Here is a 19,490-nt window from a genome sequence, read left to right on the forward strand (position 1 = left end):
AATTAGATGTATTCTAAAGTACTTTAAGACATTTCAACGTAATTTTTGGTATTTCAAAGTAATTTGTGGTATTTTAACGTAATTTATGGTATTTTAAAGTGATTAGAAGTTTTTCAAAGAAATTTGAGATATTAGAATAAGTATCTAATTTAAGGCATATTGTAATATTTTATCGCTCTCCGAAGAAAGGTATCTAGGGAGCAAAAAATTTGTAGGATTTTTGTAATTTTTGAAATAAAAATAAACAAGAGGAATAAAATATCAATTTAAATGATTAGTTCTTCATTTCATATCTAATATAAAATAAATAATATAATAATAATTTAAAAATATAATGTTAAATATTTATCAATAAAAAATAATTTTACAAAATTTGTCAGTGTAAATATTTGAAAGCAAAAAAAAAAATTCGATGAAGTTAAAAAGAATTTTATTTTCTTCTTCTTCAATTTAAACCTATTGTCCCCACTTAAAATGTGATAAGCCTGTAGTATATATAAAAAGTATAATATATTTGTCAAAGAAATTTTTTGTAAGTCTCACATGTGTTTACTTGTGTGCTATAGAGAGTGTTATTATATTGAGTGGTTTTCTTGTAAGCACGTGATTTTATACTCTTGGTTAGGGAATTTATTGCCACTGCAATAAACGAAGTCGATTGAAGGAAGTCTACACTCGACAGTTAACAATCACATACGGACAATCTCTTTTCTCTTGGTCGTGCATCGCCGAATAAATTCGAGTAGCGGGTGTGGGAAAATCACGCTCCTCCTTCGAAAACGTAAAGTGCATTTAAAACTGCAGTAATGCAGACGAGTCTTGCCTTGTAAACATCAAAGTGTCAAAACACTCGCGCCGTGTCGTGCTTCGAATTCAATGTCATTAATTTTATTTTCAATTGCACGTTTTTTTATTCAAATTCTATAAATAAAAAAATTTTTTTTTAATTTCAAATTTATTATTTTTTAATTGCTAATTTTTAATTTTTATGTTTTATTTCTAATTTTTAATTTTCAGTTATTAATTTTCGTCTTTTTTTTATTTTTAATTCGAATTTTTAATTTCAATTTAAAATTATAAATTTTTAATCTTGAATTTTAAATTTTGAGTTTTTAATTTTTAGTTTCTAATTTTTTCTATTTCCAAGTTCTTAAATAACATTAATTGAAGTTTAAGATTTTTAATTTAATTTCATTAATTAAAAATTTTTAGTTTTGAATTTCACTATTTTTATTCATTTTTATTGATAATTTCTATTTTTTTTAATTCCTTTCCTTTCTTGTTAATTTCTTAATTTTTTTTTAAATTTATTATTCCATTCGATTCTATTTTTTTTTCTATTTTATTTTTTATTGTCGCCTTTTATTTTAATATAATAATCGAAGAGAAGGATTAAGTGATTTTTTTCAATTTTTCTGTTAATTTCTCAAAAAAAAAAAATTAATTTGAAAATTCGAGTGAAGTGAAAATTGTGTTAATTTATTGTTAAAAATATTCAAGTGCGAAAATTAGTGAAATTGAATGATGATTTTTTTCAAAAGGGAGAGAAAATTTTTCGCTTGAATGAAAAAATGAAATAAAATAAAACTTGTGGGATGACAAAAGTATTAGGGACAGAATTGTTGGATCTTATCACAAATGACGTCATGGACACGTGATGAAAAAAAAACCTTACAGTTCAAACGTGTATTGTTCTTAATACCGTTAATTCAATGACTTATTCATATTTCAATGTTGAATCTCTTTATATGGGATTTTCTTATTCGTATGTCAATTTCCATTACTGTTTAAAAATGAAGAAGAAAAATATCACAATTAAAAAACATTTTTTTTCCCTTCGTTATTTATTCTTTAGTTAATTAATTCCAGTTAAAATTCATTTTAGTTTAAAAATTTTTTAAAATAAAGTTAAAAAATTTTAATTAATTACCTAATTTTATTTAATTTTTTATTTATTTAATTTTAATAAAATTTATTTTTAATAAAAATTTTATTTTTCCTAAATATATATTTTTCAATTTTATACGTAATTAATTTGGAATTTTTTTGTGGAAAATTTATTTGATTAGCAAAAAGTAAAGATTAAATTCAAATTTTTTTTTTCTTGCGATGAAATAATTTTTTCATATATTATTTTTTTCTATCGGAGAGGAAACTTGAATGAGAGAGAGTGCATTATGGTAATTTTCACTGGCAAACGGGATTATAATTAATTAGAATATTTTATTCGGTCAACAGTGAAATCAACTTTCGTCGAAAAATCGAGTGCCGTCAGAATTTGCACGCGGGTATACAGATATTTTTGCGCTCCACATTTTGCGCTCGCGGAAGACAACAACGACACTTCTAATTAGAATAGAATTGCGCACTTGACAGGTGTGAGAGTGCAAGTAACATAATTCACATAAAAAAATTTTTTTCCCTTATATATAAACTATCGCGATTATTACTTTAAAAATTAAAAAAAAAAATACAGAAATTAATTTCCCTAATTATAAAGTTAATAATTAATGAATAATAATTAATAATTAATTAATAATTTTAGTTAATAATTTTTTTAATTTAAAGAATATTAAAAAAAATATTACAATACTAGTTAAAAATAATTCATTTGAAAATAAAGAATAAGAAAATTATAGAAATAAAAAAATATTGCTTTATTCATAAAACGAGAAGCATTTTTTTATCATTTTTTAATTTATTTAAAATTTAAGAAAAAATTGTATTCTAATTATTTTATTAATTATATTATTAAATAACATATTTTTATTAATTATTTTAAATACAAAAATTTAATTTACATCATAAACGTAATCTTTAATTAATAAACCAATCGTATAATTAATAAATTAAATAAATTAGAATTATTGATTAATTACTGTAATTAGAAACTCGATTATTAATATATTTATCATTAGATTAAATACACTTCTCAGCAGGCGTGAAAAACTAAATGTAATGCAGAAACTTTCTTTATAGTCTAAAAAGAAAAAAATAATAAATAATGTAAAATGGCAGTAAATAAATACAATAAATATTATACAAATAAATGTTAATAAAAAATGGATTATTATTGTGAACTAAATAATTGTTTTTAATAAATTTGCATGTAAACAATAATAAATAAATAATAATAAATAAAAAAAGTAAATTAATAAATAAAATGAATAAATAAATGAAATAGAAAAATAAATAAAATAAATTCAAAAATAATTTAATTAACAATGGAGTAATAATAAATTTTAATAACTTATATACAGTTAGATGTGATTTAAAAATTTTTATAACGTCAATTAATTGTTATAAGAAATGAATAAATTCTTTCTTTACTGGGAAAATTAATTTAGTTTAATTTGACGCTAACTTTCAAGGAATTTCTGAAGTTGTCGGGTTTTACCATCAAAATTGCATACTTCGATCGAAGGACGTAAGCTCATCCGTTTCCTTGCCAAATAGTTTCGACCTCGGCCTAATCTCGGCATATTCACCGCAATAACGTTTTTTAAATTATTAAACTCAGTTTTTCAAATTACACATTAACATATATATATAACAACTGATTTTTGAGAGATTTTGAAAAAAAAAATTGGAGAAAAGAAAAAAAAATTAAAAGAGGAAAAAAAATTAATAAGTAAATCGTTAAAAAATTTTAATTCTTATTCCCTGGTGTAGTATATAATATAAGTTTAAATGAATTCCAGTTTCACTGACGTACTTCCCAAGAAAGTGTAATTATAATTTCATATAGACAAAACGGTGAAACTAATATTTTTTTTCCCTCACAGAAATATTGTATTCATTATTATATATTTTATAAGGACAGTGCATTTTCTTTCGATATAATTATTATTTTCATTTCATGAAATTTATAATATTATTTTCCGATTTAAAATGAAATATTTAATTTAAAAAAAAAATTGATTTATAAAAAATATTTGCAATAATAGATATAATGTTTAATTGAAAATAATTCAGAAGAATTTTGAAATGGTATGCAATACTACTGTTTTTTTTAAATTTTAATTTAAATTTTTTATTTCAAATATTAGGAATTACTTTAAAGGTTTAAAGTATTATGAATTACTTTGAAATACTAAAAATTACTTTTTAAATACTATAAATTACTTTAAAATGATTTCAACTTCTAAATATATAGATGTAGTTTAAAATAATTTGAGTTACTTTAAAATACTGTAAAATACTGAAATACTCTAAAGTACTTCGAAATAGTTCAAATTATTATAAAATTCGCTGCAATACATTCAAATTTTTTAAATTACTGTAAAATCACTTGAATTAGTTTGAAAAATATAGAAATATTTTAAAACCAATAAATACTGTAAAATATTTTGAAGTACTTTGAAATACTTTAAGTTACTATAAAATACTTTTAGTTACTTAAAATATTTTGAAATTTTTTGAAATGCTTTAAGATATTTTAATTATAATATCTATAAATTAACAATGTGAATTTCTTTAAACAATTTGAATTACTTTGAAATATTTCAAGTTACTATATTAAATACTTTAAATTTCTCTAAGGTAATTTGAATTACTTGAAATATTTTAAAATTCTTTAAAATACTTTAAAATATTTAAAATTACTATTAAAATTCTTTAAATTACTTCGAAGTTCTTTGAAAAAATTTAAAATGATATGAATTATATGAAACTATTTTAAATTACTTTGAAATACTTTAACATATAATTATATAATATCTACAAATACAGTGAATTACATTAAACTATACTTTAAATTACTTTTCAATACCTTAAATTACTTTAAAAGACCTCTAATTGTTTTGAAAGTAATCTCATTAATTTGAAATGGCTTAAATTTCTTTAAAATACCTTTAATTTCTTTGAAATCAATCTAATTACTTTGAAATACCTCTAAATACTTTGAAGTAACTCAAATTACTATGAAATACTTTTAATTATTTGAAAATACCTCTAATTACTTTAAAATACCTCAAATTTATTTAAAATACATGTAATTACATTTCAATGTAAAGTAACTCAAATTAATTTGAAATACTTTAAATTACTATGAAGTAGATTAAAATACTTTGAAATAACACAAATTACTTTGAAATGCCTTAAAATACTTTAAAATACCACTAATTACTTTGAAATACCTCAAATTTGTTTGAAAATCCTCTAATTACTTTGAAGTGACTCAAATTTCTTTGAAATAATTAAAATTACAATAAAGTACTTTGAAATACCACATATTACTTTGAAATATCTTAAATTACTTTAAAGTACACCCAATTGCTTTGAAATGCATTAAATTACTTTGAAAGACCCTTAATTACTTTGAAATATCTTTAATTATTTTGTAATACGTCAAATTACTTTGAAATACATTAAATTACTTTTAATTACATCCAATTACTTTAAAATAAATTAAATTACTTTGAAATGACTTAAATTACTCTGAAATACTTCTAATTTCTTTAAATATAAAGAAAATACTCTAAAATACTCTAAATACTTTGAAGTACAACAAATTACTTTGAAGTACCTGAAATTACTTTTAAATATCTCAAATTTGTTTATAGTACCTTAGTTACTTTAAAATATCTCATATTACTTTGAATTACCTTAAATTACTTTTAAATCTCTAAAATTAATTTGAAATAACTTAAATTTCAATAAAATACCTTTAAGTAATTAGAATTATTTAAAAAGTAATTTATGCTATGTATTTTAAAGTGGTTTAATGTATTGTAATGTAATTTGAGGTATTTTAAAGTAATTAGAGGTATTTCAAAGTAATTCCAAGTAATACCTTAAATTTCTTTAAAATGTCTTAAATTACTTTCAAATACTTCAAATTTGTTTCAAATGGCTTAGATTACTTTCAAATACCTCAAATTTGTATGAAATACTTCTAATTACTTTGAAATACCAAAAATTATTTCGAAATACCACAAATTACTTTTGAAATTTCACAAATTACTTTGAAATGCCTGAAATTACTTTTAAATACCTTAAATTCGTTTAAAATATATCTAGTCACTTAAAAATACATCATATTACTTTGAATTGCCTTAAATTATTTTGAAATATCCAAAATTAATTTTAAATAACTCAAATTTCATGGAAATACTTCTAAGTAATTAGAATTATTTCAAAGTAATTTAATCCATTTCAAAGTAATTTAACGTATTTTAAAGTAATTCCAAGTAATACCTTAAATTTTTATGAAATGTCTTAAATTACTTTCAAGTACTTCAAATTACTTTGAAATGCCTTAGATTACTTATTCAAATACCTCAAATTTGTTTCAAATACCTCAAATTACTTCGAAATACCTTAAATTACTTTGAAATATTTCAAATTACTTTACAATTCTTCAAACAATTTTATAATACTTAAAAATAATTTTCGACACATTTCAATACTTGAAATGTCTTTGCGATACTTAGAAATATTCAAAAAAAAAAAAATAAATAAATAAATAAAGTACAATTTATTATTATTTTGAAACAAAATTTTGAATTTCTTCATAATTATATAAAACAAAACTTTAATAAAATAGTTAACAAAGCAAATTTATTTTAAAAATCAAAAGAAATAAATAAATAAAAAAAAGTCATTGATAAGTCCGCAGTAAATAATGAAGTAGATAAATTGCATTGAACATGGAAAAATCCCATTATATTGGATAGGGTCGTGAACGCAATTAAATTGGAAACTCGCGAGACTTGTTGCTCTCTTCCGGCAAGTTATATATACACGTATATATCGGAATCGCGAGATTAAAGGATCTGACAAGGCTGGCGAGCGTGACTCGGATGAGAACCTCGATTCCCTGCTGAATGAGTTTGCCAAGTAATTCCAACCGTAAGGTAAACCAGCGTAGCGATCTTCTTAGGGGCAGGGGCATTGTCTCAGGCCCGAGGCCCAGGGGCCTCTTCACGGTCCCGAGAAAACTTATAATACCAGTGTTGCTCCAACTATCGAATGGAGACGATCTCTCTCTGCTGAAATCGTTTTTGTTTTTTAAAAATCGAAATGAAAACAAAAAAATTATCTTAATGCTTTTTGTTTTAATTAAATCTTTTTTTCTTTTAAGTGATATTTAATTTTATTTACCAAAAAAAAAAAAATTAAGTGACTATTTTTATTTAATAATAATTAAAAAAAAAAAAAATTGGTTGTCAGTAAATTAGAAATAGGGAAAGAAAAATGGAAATTGACATACGAATTTTTGCAGGTTTATTAAGTGTCTCATTGTTGAATCGAATGAAAGTGGAAATAGAGAATAAAATTGAAGTGAAGTGAAGTTTTATGCTATGAGGAGTGTTTTGGTATCGCCGTCGCGAATCCCGGAAAGACTATTTCCGTTGGTCGAGGACTTGGAGCACAGTGTTCAATGGACTGATCTTGAAAATAATATTGACCACTTGGAGAAAAATCATCGTCGAATTGAAATTAATCGCAATTACGATAATCTTGAAAGGCACACAGTTCGTCGACGTTCAATGCCTGAAATTCAAAAGGCAAATCTCGTCTACGTTCATCGTCCCCAGGAGAAAATTAATCCTCCTCCAATAAATAAATTCACCTGGAAACCAAGAACAGAATTCGAAAGATCATATTTCGGTGATGAGGCTCTAGAGGATCAGAAAAATAATGATAATTCCATAAATGATTTATTTTACGCCAAAGAAATTTGCCTCAAGGATGATTGTCAATTTTGTCAAACAAAAGACTGTCCAATTTGTTTGGAAAAGAATTGTCAAATTTGCCTACAAGGAAATTCACAGTTCAATCCTGGGAAAAGTGAGAAAATCTTAAAGAATCTTGATGTTGGTTTCAATTTGGAATGCGATAAACCACCTGACAGTGATTTTACATTTATAACCGGTGAGGAATTTTATTTAAAGGAGAAAGATGAATTCGATGCTTGTGAAATTTATCCCAATGATTTTTTGACAACTTATCCTAAAAATCATCAATTTGATCCAAATCGAGATCGTCAGTTCAATGATTCTTTTGTAGACCCTCAACAGAGAGAATTCTCTTCGGAGAATTCAAATCAAAAATCGGCAATTAAGAATGGAAAGAGTACATTTGAAAGGCGTGATGAAAATGAAAGGATTGAGAAAAAGGAGTTGGATGTAAAGAAAAATTTAAAATCAAGTGAACTTGTGCAGAACTTGAAAAATGAACGTTCTGGCTTCAGCGGTAGTCGTGAAAGATTACAGGAGATATTCGAGTACAATCGTTATCTTCGTCGGCAATTTTTCGCCGATTTGCCCCCGAGCATTACGAACCAAAGGAGAAACACAATTTCCGAGAAGATGATCACTTCAATGAGACCGAAACAAAGCGGAATTGGATTTGGCAGCACTGAAACACTCACGAGCCAAAGTAATCAATCCGCAGACAGTAGCACCAATGGTCGGAAATCAAGAGCCGATTTCAGTAATACTCCAGAATCGCTGGTCGATGAAAAACCATACACCAACATTCTTGGCGACAGTGAAATTAACGTCAGGAATTTAAAACCGAAAGGAAATGATGACGAAGTTAAAGAAATGGAAAAAATACCAAAATCACTTGGTACGAGAAGAAAGGAACCAAATATGGAAAATTCGGGAACAAAAGCAAAGAGTAAATCATCAAGTTCCGCTTCAGAAACAACAGGGAAAGAAAATATTTGTAAAGAAAGAATTGGCTCGGAAAACAAGGAAACTTTGAGTAAAATAGAAGGAATATGTAGTGAAACAGGGAAAAAGAGATCATTGCCAAAAATTTATTTCGGAATGGAGAACACAAGGGAATTCACGAAAAATTCGTCGCCAATCGAAAGAAGTGAATCCTATAACATTCTTCCTAATTCTTCTGATTTGGGAAACAATGGAAAAAAATTAATTCCATTCAAATGTCACGAAAATCGAAAACAAAAGTCATCAACAAATTTTCATCAATCGCTACCAAATCTTCCCGAACTGGAAAAATCAAATTCAATAGCACGTGTTTCGGTAAATGGCTCCACTTACAATCTATCAACAAAAAATATCACCAACTCTTCAAATTTCAACACTGAAATAAGTGATTACTCACCAACTGCCTACACCTACAAACCACTACCAACAAAATACGATTCCGATGATTCAAAATTTTTCGCCACCTATGTAAATATATCGGACTCATCCGAATCATCAACACCATCATCAATTAGAAAACGAAAGAGAAACGTACCACCACCACTCGATCTTTCAACTGTCAATGAACGTTACGAAAAATACAATCATATACCCACCTACACTGTCACTGTCACTGTCAGTGAAAAACCAAGTAAAGAACCTTTAATTAATGAAACATCAGTAAGCACCCTAACTAGTGAAAATCAAATAAAAACAATTCATAATTCCAATGGAAGAAGAAATGAAATAAAAATAAATAATTTCACCTCAAATCGTTCACGATCATCGTCTAATTTAACGAATAATTGTGATATGGAGAGAAATAATTATTCAATAATAAATAAATCGTGTTGTGATTTAACGAATTCTAATAATGATCTACTATCACCGCAATTGGTGAATAATTTTAAAAATTCCCTCGCCGATTTATCAAATTGTGCGGCGACATCGGCGACAATGTCAAATAATTTACATCAAAATTCACGATTCGAGAGTGATGATAATAATAGTGTTTATAACAATAGGAATTGTTATAGTCCTCATCAGTGGGATCTGAACAACAAATATTCTTCAACAAGTGGAACATCACTTTCTTCTGTTTATGGACCGATCCCGTACAATCAGTACTGTGATAAAATGAAAATGAGTAATTAATATTTTTTTATTATAGTTTCATACAAAAATAAATTTTCTTTGTTTTTATATAATTGGCAGGGTTGCCACAAATTAGGGAAAAGTCAGGGAAATCACAAAAAATTCAGGGATTTTTATTAAAAGTACTGGGAAAAATTCAATTTTTCAAATAAAAAAATTCTGAATTTTATTTTTTGAAAAGATATTCAAAATTTAAAAAAAAACTATGAAATTACCACGAATTCTATAAAATAAAACACTTAATTTTCTCTATTTCTGACAATAATTTCTTTTTAAATAACTTAATTCTTGATGAACTATCATAACATTATTATACTTATAAATTATTTAATGAATATAATTTTATTTTAAAATTTGAAAATTAATTTAATTTTAAAACAGTTGCGTTTACAATTTTAAGAAATAGATGAACTTCGAAAGTTTCAATTTAAAATTTTAGAAAATATCAATTTTTAATGGATTTAAAATCAAAATTTCAATTATCTTTATAAATAATAAAATTCTTTTTTCAAATTCAAATATTTTCACAAAATTTAATAAAATTTTTGGCATTTCAATTATTTTTAATAAATATCTACTATTTTAATAAAATTTTCCAAAAGAATTGAATTATTTAGGCAAAATTTTAATACAAATTTCACAGGAATTCAATTACTTACCAATTTTTTATTTTCTTCGCACCAATTCAATTATTTTTAATTTTTAATGAAGTTTCTTGAAAGAATTCAAATATATTCAGAGAATTGAAAAAAATAATTCTACAAAATTCAATTATTTCGAAAAATTTAAATAAAATTCTTTTGAAAATTCTATTATGTAAGAAAAATTTTGACAAAATTCTTTATCAGATTTAGTTAATAAAATTGCAATTTTAATAAAATTTTCCTATAGGTACAATTCAATTATTTTCAAATTCTTCTTAAAAATTCAATTATTTTCACAAATAATGCAGTTTTTTATGGAAATTCAATTATTTAAAAAAATTGGAATAAAATTCTTCGCTAGAAATCAATTATTTTCATAAATAATAACATTTTTCTGAAGAAATCAATTATTTTAAAAAATTTTGATAAAATCCTTTATAAATTTAAAAAATTATAATAAAACTAATCATAGAATACAATTATTTTCGTAAAATATAACATTCTTCATAGGAATACAATTTTTCTCAAAAATTTTTTAAAAATCTTCGGAACAATTCAATTATTTTAGTAAAAAAATAAAATTCTTCGAAGCAATTCAATTATTTAAGAAATTTTAATAAAATTCTTCCCAAGAATTCAATATTCTTTTTGAAAATAAAATTTTTCACAGGAATTCAATTATTTAAAAAAAAAATTTAATAAAATTCCTCGTCAGATTTCAATTTTTTTCAATTTTTTAATGAACTTTTTCGATGGAATTTAATTATTTTCAAAAAGTTTTAAAAAATTCGGAGAAATTAAATTATAGAAAAAAATTTGAATAAAATTCTCTACAAGAAATTAATTATTTTCATAAATAATAATATTTTTCTCCGCAATTCAATTATTTTCACAAATAAAATTCTTCATAGGAATTCAATTCTTAAAAAAAAAATATTTAATAAAATTCTTTGCAAGAATTCAATTATTTTCATAAATAACAAAAATTGTCGCAGAATGTCAAATATTTTTTATACAATTTTAAATAAAATGATAGAAAATTGCATTTATTCGTAAATTTTTTTTTTTAATTCGCCGAAAGAATTTAATTATTTTTTTTTAATTTTGATAAAATTCTTCACAAAACTTCAATTTTAAGAAATATTCAATTATTTAATAAATTATTTATTTTTGTATTTAAATAATTGAATTTTAGTATCAAATTCGTAATCAACGACCCTGAAAACTCCAAATAGCAATTTTTTTTTAATCCAGTCAGCCATATTGGATCCGCCATTTTGGATTTTGGAAATCTGACATCAAATTCGTAATCAGCAACCCCAAAAACCCCTGAGTAACAATTTTGAAGCAAATTGAATCAATTTTTGAAAATTTCGTCCGCCATATTGAATCCACCATTTTGAATTTCTAAAAACTGACATCGAAGTCACAATCAGCGACCCCAAATGTTCAAAATGGCTGACGATTTTATTAAAAAATTAGTCAAATTAGTTATTGATTGAAATTTGCTAATTAATGAATTTTATGGCAACTGTAAATAAAAATTTTACTTTAATTTTTAAAATTTTAATGTTAAATGTGATTTTAATGTTAATAACTTTTAAACATTCAAAATTACAGCAGTTTGTTTGAAAAAATTAAGCACCATTAGCTTGAAATTGATCAACTGCGGTGTATTTTGTATTGACTCTTAACGATAATTTGACTTTTATTTAAAAAATTTAAAAGACAATTATATAAATAGAAAAATAATTTTTTAAATTAAAAATAGCTATCTCAATAATTAGCCTAAAAATTTATTTAGAAACTGATCAAATTCACATAAAATTAATTAATTAGTAAGTTTTTTGCACTATTATAGAAAATTTGACATTATATTTAAAAACTTAAACGCTGATTATGAATCCAAAGTAAATTTTTTAAAAAAATTCAAAATGGTGGTTCCAAAATGGCGGACATATTTTTTTTTAATTTTCTAAAATTCACTTGAAATTTTCAAATTAGTATCCCGTAAATTTAATTTTCAATAGAATCTATAAATAAAAATTTGTCATTTTAAAAAATTTTAAATGCTAAACTCGAGTCACTAAGGTAAAAATTACCTTGAAATTCAAAATGGCAGTTGAAATATGGCGGAAATTTTTTCTTAAATATTGAACATAAAAAAATAAAAAAACACGTGTCCTTTTCATCTCGTAAAGTGTATAACTTTTACTCACTGCATTGTCATTATTACACGTGAGAGTCAATGACACGAATCTATTGTTTATATACTCTGAGTGCATAGAGAGATCAAGATGAGTACAATATTCGTGTCATGAAAGTCACTGCGCACGCGCATAAACACAAACTTTCAACTCACAATGTTGGTCAAAACCTGCATGTTATGTCGCATTGTAATATCATATCAGTTGAAAAATCTCGCCGGTTAATGACAGTTGTGTTTTTTTTTTTATAAATTTAAATCAAAAAGAAAAATTTAATTATCACATTTATTATTTATACATTTATTTCTAATAAGAAAATTCTTTTCTTTTAATCAATTTTCTTCGATTATAAAATTATACTTAAAAAATAAAAAAAATAAATAAAAAGTGTTAAAAATCGTTTAAACTAAAATTATATATATATTTAAAAAAATAAATTAAATACATGAATGAGAATCTCTGCTTTTGATGTTGATCCGCTTCATCATTGTAATAACGCGCGATAATTTAAAAAGAAAAACAAAAAATAATTTCATTCGTACGTGATTTTATCTGACAACTTTTGTTCTTCCCCTGGAATATTGCGAGTCAAGAAAATGTATGTAATTTAATACTCAAAAGGGGTTTTTACATCATTATTTTTTACATTGAGTGAATGTGAATATCATTTTTCTTTAATTTTCAAAAAGGGCTTGTAAAAAAGAAAAAAGAAAAAAAAATTTTCTATTAATTAATTTTTATCGTAATTTTAATATTTTTTCGAATATTTTAATAATTTTATTTTCTATTTTAATTTCAACGTAATTTTTAATATTAAAATATTTAATAAATGAAAATTTTAAGTTTTTTTTTTATTCGATGTGGAATTATTTTGACGTTTGTAAGCGTAACCTCATTTATTATGCAATATTTTCACTTGAGTCACTCGCTTATAGAGTTACAAACGGAGAAAGATGATGCATTACGGAAATAATGAATTAAAAAGCCTAGACAGTGCTTAGACGTTACTTTTATTTCATCTAAATTGAGAAACAGGTCAAACTGCGTAATAAACAGAATTATTATTTAAAAAATAAATTTTATTTGAAATATTGCGACTATATTACTGAAAAGAAATTATTATTTTAAACAAAGAAGGAGAAAATTTTTCGCAGAGGAAAAATTATGGGATTTTTAATTTATTCGTTTCATTATTTATTTATTGTTATTTTATTTTCTAATAAAATTATTAGTATTTTTTTTATAATTTAAAATTATAAAGTAGAAAATCAATAAATTAAATGCAATGTTTCAGTCTCAAGCCTTAAAAGTACAGAACTAGTAGTTATCTGGGGCATTCAACGTCTACATCCTGCTTCCAAGTTTCATTATTATTTATCGTTACTATTATTTCTTCGCAGGCTTAAAATAAAATTGAAATCTTTAATTAAAAGCAGTTGTGATAATTAATATATTTGATATATTGTATTTAGCGTACAAATTGTAGGCAAAAAATATAATAATATATTGGCAAAAATTTGCACAAATGACAAAATTCTCAAAAATGTTATGTTAATTGAAGATGGCAAATTGATAAAATCATTATTTTATATTAAAAGAATATTGTTACTCTAAACATCTTCAAAATTATTTTCATCATTTCAATTCTTATTTTTAAGAATATTTCAGAAAATAAACTTCAAATAATATAAAAAAAATTCAATAACACTATTTCAAAAATATTAATTTCAAAATTCAATTATTATTATCTAAAATTTAAACTGAAATTAATTTTTAAGAAAATTTTTATTAGAAAATTCTACTAGAATTCAATTATTTAAATACAAAAATAAATAATTTGTTGAACAATTGAATGTTTCTTAAAATTCAATTCTCATAAAGAATTTTATCAACCAACTTTTAAATAATAAATTAAATTCTTTGGAGGGATTTTAATAAAATTTTTAAGTATAATTACATTTTTTCAGAAATTTAATTAAAATTGTATTAAAAATAATTGAAATTCGGCATTGAGTTTTATTATTTATAAAAATAATTGAATTTCTATGAAGAATTTTATTATTTTTTTGAAAATAATCGAATTCTTTCAATTTTTTTGCCGAATATATTTAAAAATTGCATTGAATGTAATTTAATTTTTATATAGAATTTTTTTTAAATATTTTAAGAATAATTGAATTATTTTTAGAGAGTATTAAGTTCTTGTTGGAAATTTTTGAAAATAATTAAATTCTTTCGTGTAATTTTATTTAAATTGAATTAAAAATAATTTAATTCCTGCAAAAAATTTTAGTATTTTCATAAAATTTTAGAAAATAAATGAAATTTATGGAAATATTTAAAAATATTTGAATTCATCCGGGGAATTCAATTAAAATTGTTTTGAAAATAATTTGACTATTTATAAAATTAATTGAATTCTTACGAAGAATTTGACTATTTATAAAAATAATTGAATTTTTTTTTAAAGATTTTACTATTTAAACAAATAATTGAATTGTTTAGAATGATTTATTAAAATTTTAGAAAATAATTAAATTATTTCGTGAAATTTTATTTAAATTTTTGAGAATAATGAACAGTAATAATTAATTTTTTACATAATGAGTGAATTTTTTAAATTTTGATTATGTAATTATTTAAAAAATTTATAATAGAAAAAAAAAAATTTTGTAATTTGCATAACAATAATAAATTGAATACCACGTTCCGCGCGCTATCGCGCGTAACATTTGCCAGTTCTTAATAATTTTTAAAAAAGTTTTTTGAGAATTTTTAAATTCATTTGTTTTTAACTAAAATTCATTTTTAATTTTAAAATTAAAAATAATTGAAATTTATTGTTGAGTAGGTACTATTTATGAAAATAATTAAATTCTTAAAAAGAACATTATTATTTCTAAAAAAATAATTGAATCCCTCTAAAAATGTTATTTATATAAAAATGATTGAATTAATATTGCGAAGAAATTTATAGAAAATTTATAAATAATAGAATTTCTGTGAATTTTTTTATTATTTTATGAAAATAATTAAATGTTTGAGTAGAATTTTATTAAAAATTTTTTTTCTAAATACTTGAATTCTTTTAGAAAATTTTATGAAAATAATTAAATGTTTGAGTAGAATTTTATTAAAAATTTTTCTTCTAAATACTTGAATTCTTTTAGAAAATTTTATTAAAATAATGGATTAAAATGATGAATTTTTTCGCTACTTTGCCAAACTTGGGTGAATAATGGCGCAAACATTTTTTTAAAATTAATTTCAACATTGGCTAACGAATTTTAACAAAAAAAAATTCACCATTCTTAGTGGAAAAAAATTTCTGAAATCCATTAAAAGTTAAACACTTTGTGTATTATCGTGAATTCACTGTAATAATATAATTACACTGGAACTTTCGTTCGTTGAAATTTGCCAATTGTGCTTAATTAGACTTCGCACACAGACACATTTCTCGAGTAAACGAAATAATTTTACATGTATGAGTGATCAAAAGATAAATTCTGTGAAATTCTCTCTGCCATTATTTGGATAGATCATTTTTTTTCAATTTCTTTTCTTGAATTGAAGAACGTGAATTTTTTTCCCGCGTACTCTGAAAATAGAGTAAAACATTGAAAGGCAAAAGTGAAAAACCTGGTTTAAAATTATTCTGAAACAATGTAAAATTAACGCTGAGTTAAAGTCTTGTAAATAATTTTTGTTTTCTGAAAATATTAAAAAATAATAATTAAAATAATAATTAAAATAATAATTAAGATAATAATTAAGATAATAATTAAAATAATAATTAAGATAATAATTAAGATAATAATTAAAATAATAATTAAAATAATAATTAAAATAATAATAGTTTTAAAATTAAATGAAAAAAATGAAAAATTAAATCTCGAAAATTTATATAAAGCTGATAGTGAGGAAAAGAAAATACTATCCAGTGAATATATAATTATTGCGGAAAAGTACAAGTTTTGACAATCATATAATCTACACTAAGTCAAATAAAGACTTTAGGGCGGAACTTGTGAGCAAAGAAACAACTTACAGTAGTTAACATACTTTATGTCGAGCACCGGAAGTTAGGCCAGGCATGATTGAACGCTTCGATAGTCTTGTTTTTTTTCAGAAACCTGACATATTTTGACATTCGCATATATATATACAATATGTACATCCGTTTTGTGAGACTTCATTTTTAACACGAGATATTATCGTCCAGATTTCACAAAATTAATAAACGGAAATAAATTCTCTGACAGGAAGGAAAAAAATTATTTCCTTTTCATTTTCCATTCAGGACCTGGAGAAATTCCTATGATCAACATCATTGTGTCAATAATGACCCAATATTGAGCCAATTTTGTTGATTTTTCTTCTCGATCTCTAAAAATTAATAAAGCTGAAAAACATTTTTTCCCCAAGAATAAAAAAAGAAAAAATTATTAATTTATTACTGCCAATAATATGCCAATATATTTAGCCAACTTTTTATAATTTTTTTATAATTTTTTAAATTTTTTGTTGTTTTATTTTTGAAAATTTAATAAATAGAAATTATTTTTCGTAAATAAATTAGAAAAATTATATTTTTTAAAAAAATTTTAAAAGAAATTTTACTATTTTCATAATGCCAATAATCAGCCAATATTGTGCCAAGATTGTTACTATTAAAATTTTCTAATCAACTAAAAAAATTTTAATTTAATTTTTTTTCATTAATAGAATTTTTTTTTTTTTATATTTAAGTCTGAAAGATCCCTTGTAAAAATTGCATTGGTCTAAAAATACAGTAATCCCTAAAATAAATGCCCTAGAATTTAATAAAGGTCATAGTAGATCTTTAAAACGTTATGCTCGAAAGGCAGAGTGGCACAAGTGTAATTTATTACAACCATAATTTTTGATAAACAGAAGTTATTCAATAAAAGTTATTTTCATTAAATTCAATTAATAACTATTTAATTAATACACATTTATTGTTATTGTTGTTTATATTATTATTTATTACATTATTATTATTATTTTTATTATTATTATTATCATTATTAATTATTTAAATCAAAACATCTTTTATTTAAATAATTTTATGACTTCCAAAAATATTGAATTATTAATTATTATTTATATTTTTTATTATTATTATTAGTATTATAATTATTATTAAATTATTGATAACACCTAATTAATTAAATAATGTAAAAATTATTAAAAGTAATAGTTAGTGTTTAATTGGAATTTAAGTTAACTAGTAGATTTTTAATTACTTTTTTCTAATTTTAAAATAAAATAAATTTTTTCAGAAAAATAATATTTTAGAAAATCTTATAAAATTTGTTAATTTTTAATTATTTTGACAGAATCACCGAGGAGATATGTGGAAGGAGAGGTGACAATTCACTATCGATCTCCAGTTCGTACAGAAACTAAAGAGATCCTAAGCGAGGAGGAGTTGGCTCGTAGAAGTGCAGAAAATATGCGCCGAGTGTATCAGGAGGAAAGACGTCGGAAATATCTTCAGGAACTTCACGACATCGATTCACGTCGTCACACTGATAATTTTATGTAAGTCATTTGTTCAAAATAAAACTGTTTCAAAAAAAAAAAAAAAAATCCAAAGTATTATGTTAAAAGTTCCGTAGAAACTGAAAAAAAACTATTTTAATTTTCAAGAATTATAGAAAATACTGCCCGCAAGATTGAACCAATATTCAGCCAAGTTTAGTGGTTTTGCAATGAATTTAAATAATAAAGACTGAGTATTAAGTTGTGTTCCATATGAACGAAAAACAATTAAAATTAACAATTTTCTTTTAATAATACTGTTCCAATCTTGGCAAATTTAAAACTGCCAAGATTGGAACAGTATTCAACCAAGTTTGAATAAAATTTTCCAATTTATTCAAAACAGCAAGTTAACAAAAATTTACTCAATATTTCTCTATGTTCAGCATGAGAATTTGTGTAATTAAATAAAAATTCGAATCGTGGCCGAAAACTGGCCACATACCGGTTATCGAATAAAAATAAATTAATCACCAATATTGGTATAAATTATAAAAAATTATAAAATTATTTATTTCTACAAAACAGTAAATTTATTTTATTATTAAATCAAGCAAAACAATATATTTTCCTTTAATTCTATATTTTGTAATTTTAAAATTTAAACAAAAAATTATATTTCTCATTAATTCTACACGATGGAAAATAAATAAATAACACAAAGAAAAAAAATACATTCGACTCCAATACAACGGAATTCACGCAAACAGCATTCTTGAAAAAAAAGAATAGCAAATATTCAGGGTCACGCAATAAGTTTCTTTTCACGCACGATACACATCGCCAAATCTTAAAAAATAATGAAAGGAACGCTTCGTCTTCTATTCCCCTTTTTAAAATGGTCAGAAAAAGAAATACAATGTTAACCATGCATTATAAGTATATGACTGTAAAATTATAGTTCACTTAAATTTTGCAGTCATTAAGTTAATAGTAATGAAAAGAAAATTAATAATAATTACAAGTATAATAAAAATAAACAATACAAAATATATTTATATACTTTAATGTACGGCTTTAAAAAATATTTATCACATTCTTTGCCAAGTTTTTTTCTTGGAATTTGGAAAATCCAACTTTACATTCTTAATTAGCGTCCCCGAAAACCCCCAAATTACAAGTTTCAAGCAAATCGGAGAAAATTAAAAAAATAATGCCGCCATATTGGATCCACCATTTTGAATTTTGGAAATCCGACTATTGATTATTATTTAGCGACCCCGAAAACCCCAGAATTATAAGTTTCAAGCCAA

General features: G+C 23.1%; 1 protein-coding gene across 1 annotated transcript in view; it reads left to right on the forward strand.

The window, feature by feature from the left end:
- LOC122505799 overlaps positions 1-19,490 on the forward strand; it is an 81,887-nt gene that overhangs the window by 56,922 nt on the left and 5,475 nt on the right. The window contains exons 18-19 of the mRNA XM_043617640.1: positions 7,283-9,810; positions 18,033-18,237. Coding sequence (XP_043473575.1) covers positions 7,283-9,810; positions 18,033-18,237 — 2,733 coding nt within the window. The remainder of the gene's footprint in view (positions 1-7,282; positions 9,811-18,032; positions 18,238-19,490) is intronic.

Source organism: Leptopilina heterotoma, unplaced genomic scaffold (genome assembly GCF_015476425.1).
Source record: "Leptopilina heterotoma isolate Lh14 unplaced genomic scaffold, ASM1547642v1 Lhet_369, whole genome shotgun sequence".
NCBI lineage: Eukaryota > Metazoa > Arthropoda > Insecta > Hymenoptera > Figitidae > Leptopilina > Leptopilina heterotoma.